The sequence below is a fragment of the Onychostoma macrolepis genome, chromosome 15 (assembly GCF_012432095.1).
Source record: "Onychostoma macrolepis isolate SWU-2019 chromosome 15, ASM1243209v1, whole genome shotgun sequence".
NCBI classification, from domain to species: Eukaryota; Metazoa; Chordata; class Actinopteri; order Cypriniformes; family Cyprinidae; genus Onychostoma; species Onychostoma macrolepis.
Genome location: NC_081169.1, coordinates 5357739 through 5364304, shown reverse-complemented (window position 1 = coordinate 5364304; position 6566 = coordinate 5357739). Strand labels below are relative to the sequence as shown.

The following is a 6566-nucleotide window of genomic DNA, read 5'->3' as shown; positions in this document are numbered from 1 at the left end:
TTGTACAGGGTCAAGAGCCCTGTCTGGTATTTCCTGATAAAGACTGGGAATTATTTTTCATTCGTATCTGGAAAGATCTGAACGATTGTGGAGAAGAGTCTTTGTACGTTGCGGAGTGGGATGGGTTAGCGCTGAATATCCGGTACCGAGTGCCTTTTGAATAAGGTATTCGGCTTCGGGGACATCCCTAGTGCCCACACTTTTGACCAGTATGTGTATGTGTGTTTACAGTAAATGTGCATAAAAACATACATACCCACATATACTGTATATAGTGTGTGTGCATTTATTAATCTGCATGTAGGTTATACTTTTATCTTAAAAAAAAAAAATAATAATAATAATACAGGTTTATGCAAAACACGGTAGCCAGCATTAAACTGCATTCATCTTGTTTATTTGTGACCACATGATGGCTCAGATAGAGCATTCAAATGCTTTCTAGCACTGTTCCACAGCAATAAACTTGACCAAACTAAGCACACATTTTAAAACGAATGAAATCAGTAATAATGGCATGTAGTGATTAGCTTACTAGCATTCATTTAGCGTTGTAATAAACATGCATGTTCTGTAAAGCTGCAGTGAAATGATATGTATTGTTAAAAGCGCTGTACAAATAAATATGAATATTTGCGTAGGCGTACAGACTGACCCAGAAATGCAAGTGAAATGTCCACTAAAAACCTCCCCGGACATCTTAGCACAAACCATGATAAGTACGTAAGTAACACTGTTTGTCTTGCTTCAGTTTAACCGAACATAAGACTGATGTCATCCATTGTACGAACAAATGATCATAACTTTTCTGCTAAGAGGTTAATTGTAAGCATCCAGACTGCGATATGCATTTACCGCCATCTCTCATGTACACGCACGCAGCATCAGTCAGAGCCGTCCGGAAGACTACTTTTAATGTTCTTTGTAAGTTTGCGCTTCAGTCATATTTAAATGGTTATTCCAATCACCGTTAAGGAATTTTTTTTTTTTTTTTTTAAATACCGTAACTTGCGTTTTCGCTAGACTTAAAAAGTACACACTTGTTTTGACAGATCTGATATTTAAAAATGGTGCTACCGGAAACGCTTCAGGACCAGACATTCACAGTAGCGTTCCAACGCCTTTGTTATTGTTTACGTCCTTGAAATGGTCTATACTTGAAACTTTCAGGCAGGTGTGTTGAGGCAAGTTGGAGCTAAACTCTGCAGGACACCGGCCCTCCAGGATCAAGTTTGATGACCCCTGCTTTAGGTTGAAGACACTCAGGACACTAATCCTTCAGATAATTATGATAATAATGATGCATCCTTTGAAATGAGACACAGCTGCAGCATGACTGTGCTTGGGGCTTTGTGATTTGGTGCAATGAGTGTCAGGTGAGCATGATTAGTACCCTGGTGAGTTGGATAGTTTTGTGGGTGGAGAGAGAGCCTGACCTGGGCATGATATTGTTCAAGGGCCGGGACATAAATACAACCCCATGCCATAAATTCAACATTCATTTTCAAACAGATGAAAAAAGACTGTCTTCAGACTGATGCTTGACTGACACGTTAGAAATCGTAAGATTCTCAATTTTATTGTTATTTTTTTTTAAGATAAAAAAAGAAGAAATTAAAAGTGATTAATTTATAGGTTATTGTACATTCATTATGATTTTCTAGTTTTATGTTTCTTTCTTTTCTTTTTTTTAATTTTTTGTAAGAAATTATATGATGCAAAATATTTTGTAAATAATGACTTTATGTTAACGTAACATTTATTTAACCTTGTTTTCTTCCTGTTGTTTATGTATTTACAGGGCCATGCTGCAAAGTGCAACACATAATATTTCCTTCACACTGGATGCATATAATAAAATACATGATCTGAAATATGTTTTTGTTGTTGTGCTGGGTTTACTTTACCCAGTCATCATCATTGCTAATGGACTGATCATCTGTATAGTATGTCTTGAAAGAAAACTACATAAGCCAATGTACTTGTTTATCTGCAATTTAGCTTGCATAAATTTATATGGTGGCACAGCAGTTTCACCTTTTATCATAACTAGATTTTTGACGGAAGATTATCAGATAACATGGTTTTCTTGCCTTGTGCAAATCTACTTTATATATACCTATGCTAGTTGTGACATAGCAAACCTAACAGTTATGGCTTATGATCGGTATATTTCTATATGCTATCCTTTAAAGTACGACAAAATAGTAACACCTACAAAAGTTATTTTGGGTATTGTACTAACTTGGCTTTTGCCCTTTTTCAGAGTGACAATCTCTCTTTCACTTACAGCAAACTTTGACATTTGTGGAGTCATCATTGAAAAAGTATACTGTGATAATTACTCAATAGTGAAACTAGCATGCTCTGATATTTCATATTACAACATATATGCATCAACAATAATTGCCTTTGTGGTTGTTCTCCCATTTTTTATAATTATCTACTCTTATGTAAGAATCATCTTAATTTGTTTGAAACTGTCAAATAGAAGACGAGTCAAACTCTTTAGCACTTGTGTCCCACATCTAACTGCATTATTTAACTTTATCATTGGGAGTTCCTTTGAACTTTTGCAAAGCCGATTTGATATGAGACATATGCCCTACATAATTCGTGTAATACTATCTTTGTATTTCCTTATTCTTTCCCCATTAATAAACCCAGTCCTTTACGGGTTGAGAACTCAAGCAATAAAGGAAACTATAAAGATAAAACTTTGTCCTATGTTTTACCAAAGGCAAACTGTTGTAAGATGTGTAACTTAAGACACATTTTTGTATGATTCATCATGGAGGCAGCTCAAAATATGTATACAGAGATTTGTATATTTGTACATTCTGAGTTAAAACTGATGTTTTGCCATGTATACTAGCTAGTTGTTACTACCATACATTAAATATTATTCTTCTTAAAATAAACTAGATTAGAAGACAACACTTTGCATAAGATCTCATTTGTAAACATTGTTCAACAAACTAACAATGAACAATATCTTTTTACAGAATTTATTAACCTTTGTGTTATTGGTAGTTAATAAAAATATAATTCATCATTGTTTGTTCATGTTAGTTTACAGTGCATTGACCAATGTTAATGAATACAACTTTTGATTTTAACAATGTATTATTAATTTGAATAAATGCTGAATAATTCTTTGTTAGTTCATATTGTTAAAGGTGCAGTAGGAGATCTTGGAAAATGCTAACTTTAGCCTAATAGCACTGAAAGCGAACGTCCCGCCCTGACTGCAATCGCCGTCCAAAGCCACACCCCCTGAACGCATATATGCTCACAGACCAGAATATCAGAGACAACATTACTACAATAGGCTACATCAGCGGTTCCCAATCCCAGTCCTCACCATGATTCCAGTTCGAAGTGAGCGTATATGTTACATACAAAGGGGATTAAAGTGTGTGAGAAGTGAATTTAAATAGTATTTATTTATATTATGTCACACTTCACACTTCTCTAGTAAGATTCATCTGTGTGTGAAGACGCTGCACAACGCAAATCCTTGAATGAATGTTCCAAAGTGAAATAAACTTCAACGGATTTCCCCTGCTCAGGGAGTAGGGAGCAATGAACACTGTGTAGGGATCATATCAATCGGAACACAGTTCATGCACGTAGCTCACATCTAAAGAGCTGGCTATCTGAATCATTATTCAATTGAATGTTAATTAAGTGAGACATGCAAAATATGCTGAGCGGGGGACATGGGGACTGGAACTGGGAACAGCGCCGGTGAGAAAGGTTTATAGAACAGTTAGTAAAAGTACTACAATACCAGGAAGGAAGATCGGGTTGTTGATGTTTGTCTGCCATTCTCTCTCTGTCTGCATTCTCTTTAGATCAGTATGGCCGCGATAACCTGCTGACGTTTATTGTTGTAATTAAGACCTCATCATTTAAATTGTTGACTATTTGATATTTAATGGTCCATCTTTTTTACAACATTTTTATCATTTTCTCATCTCATTTATAATGTATACTATCCTATTGTCATGAATCCAGTCTATGAACTTCTGTTTATCCACCACATGAACTCTCACACCACACAGACTGTTACACTCATCCTGGACTTCAGTTCCCATAATCCATTTCACTCTGATTACGCACACAGCTGCAGCCAATCACACTCCCTACATAAGCCATAGACTTCCTCTCTCTTACTGCCGAGTATTGTTTGCATTGTCGCTGTCTTAGAGCTGCTACTCTACGGAGCCTTGTCGTGAGCTATTGTTCCTTCACCTAGTCTTAGTCTAGTTTCCTAGTCCTAGCCTTAGTTCAGTTTTGCCTTGCCTGTCCTCCGGTCCTTTGATTCTAGTCTGTGTGTTTTGGATTATACGATTGTCTGACCCTGTCTTGGATACTGTTTGCCCCAGCCTGGACTTTTACTCGTGTTTACGGATTACCCCTTTTGTCAAGCCCTAAGGATTTTGTTCACCGATCGATTACCCACGTCTGCCTTAGGAATACTCTTTGTCTTGCCTCATTCATGTCTGTTTGCTGTTTATTGATCCATGCTTGTTTCTGACCATGATCATGAATAAAACTCTGCAGATGGATTCAAAACGTCTCATGCTCTGATCATTCCGTAACAGAATACTCAGCCAAATAAGGATCCAGCAGCTTTTCAAATGGACATTGCCAGGTATGGACACAACTAAAATATTATTTGCCCTTAAACAAGGTCCACGATCACTGGAGAACCATGTTCGGGATTTTTTAGGCATCGCTCACTACTCTGAATTACCGGACTGAGCTTTGATAAACATTTTCTGTGATGGCATTAATCAACCACTACAGTCTAAGCTTAGACGCGAGTGTCCGTGTTCATCATTCATTCAGTTTCTGGGCTATGCTCTGTTGTCTGTCCGTTCCTCATTCACCGTGGGTGTCGTGGAGGAGGAACGTAACGGCTGTGACGTTTAGTCAACCGCAGGGTCCGGGACATTCAAGCATATTGATTGCAACTCCAGTGATTTAAACCCGCTCATGAAATGGCGGCCGCATCGGAGTGCACTCCCATAATGGCGGTGACAGCGGAGCCCTTTCACAAAATGACAGCGACAACAACGCTTCATCATGTCACAGCCGCCATCCATGAGTCAAGTCAAGTCACAATTGATCGTGATGAGTCAAGTCAAGTCACAGCTGATCTCCATGAGTCAAGTAAAGCCACATTTGATCGTCATGAATCAAGTCAAGTCACAGTGAAAGTGACGTGACATACAGCCAAGTATGATGACCCATACTCAGAATTCGTGCTCTGCATTTAACCCATTCAAAGTGCACACACACAGCAGTGAACACACACCCAGAGCAGTGGGCAGCCATTTATGCTGTGGCACCCGGGCAGCAGTTTGGGGTTCAGTGCCTTGCTCAAGGGCTCCTCAGTCGTGGTACTATGGGTGGAGAGAGCGCTGTACATTCACTCCCCCCACCTACAATTCCGGCCACTGTGATGTCTCCAGAGGTGGCGGCTAATGCTGCAGAACCTCCCGAGTTAGTGGCACTCGCTGCTGTGTTCCCCCAGGTGATGTCGCACACTGCAGTTTCCCCAGAGGTGGCGGCGTATGCTGCAGAACCTTTCAAGGCGGCGGCACTCACTTCAGCTCCTTGCGTGGTGGTGGCGCCCAACAATGCACTCTCAATCTGTCCTGTTAAGGTCGAACGAACCATTGCTTAATTCTGTACCTGTCCTGTTAAGGAGAAGGTTAACGAACTCACCCTATTTCCTGATGTTACGGCTGTAGAACCTCCAGAGGTGGCAGCATCTGCTACAGAACCACCAGAGGTGTCAGTCGTAAAAACTTGTCAGCTCGTTGCCTGTCCTGTCATGGCTATGGAGGCCGCTTATGAAGCTTTGTCCTGCTCTGAACCCGCCAAGAAGGCCCTCTCTGAACTTTGGCCTTGTCCCGAACCAGCCATAAAGGCCATTTATGAACCCTTGCCCTGTCTCAACCAAGCTGCAGAAGCTGCCTTTAGACTCTCAGCCTTATCTGTCACAGCCGAGGAGGCTGTTAGTGAACACTCTGTCTTGTCCGTTCCAGTCAGTGAATCTAAATATGGACTATCTACTTGTTTTGTTTTCACAAATATGTCTGTTAAACCATCCGACTCACCAATCCCAGTCAGTGAATCAAATTATAAACTGTCACCTTGCTCAGCCTCTCCAAGTGTGTCAACTGTTGAACTGTTGGTCTCTTCAGTTTCTGTCAAGAAGTCAGGTCATGTGTCGTTTGCATATTTGTCTGATACTAAATCATATGTGGTACCTATTTCAGTCAATGAATCTGCCTTTAACCCTCTGGGGTCGACAAATACATATATGCGTTTTGTGGCATAATCTCCTGATAACGCCGAAAATAACTTAAATTACACTCTCAGTTTTGATCGTACAGATAAGAGCAATACATCAATCGAATCTGTAAAGGGTCTACTTTTATTTGTATACACTCATAATAACAACTAAACTTTGTGCTTTTGAAGAATAAAGAAAACAAACAGGGTGCGCTCTCTGTCTTCTCCGTCTCTGCGAACTGCTTTTAGAAATG

The 6566-nt window shown here is 39.7% G+C and overlaps 1 protein-coding gene across 1 annotated transcript; it reads left to right on the top strand.

Annotated features, from left to right (window-relative positions):
• Positions 1-1489: 1489 nt before the first annotated feature.
• Positions 1490-2768, top strand: LOC131520860 (olfactory receptor 4K13-like). Its single transcript, XM_058745378.1, has 3 exons — positions 1490-1562; positions 1802-2083; positions 2582-2768. The coding sequence occupies exons 2-3, from the start codon at positions 1806-1808 to the stop codon at positions 2766-2768; spliced, it is 465 nt and encodes a 154-aa protein (XP_058601361.1). The 5' UTR covers positions 1490-1562; positions 1802-1805.
• Positions 2769-6566: the final 3798 nt, after the last annotated feature.

Bases quoted from the DNA above. Each gene is read 5' to 3' on its own strand.
- LOC131520860 (XM_058745378.1), top strand. From the start codon at position 1,806: ATGCTGCAAAGTGCAACACATAATATTTCCTTCACACTGGATGCATAT. The intron at 2,084-2,581 runs GTTTTCTTGCCT...ACTTTTGCAAAG, and splicing joins GAAGATTATCAGATAACATG to CCGATTTGATATGAGACATA.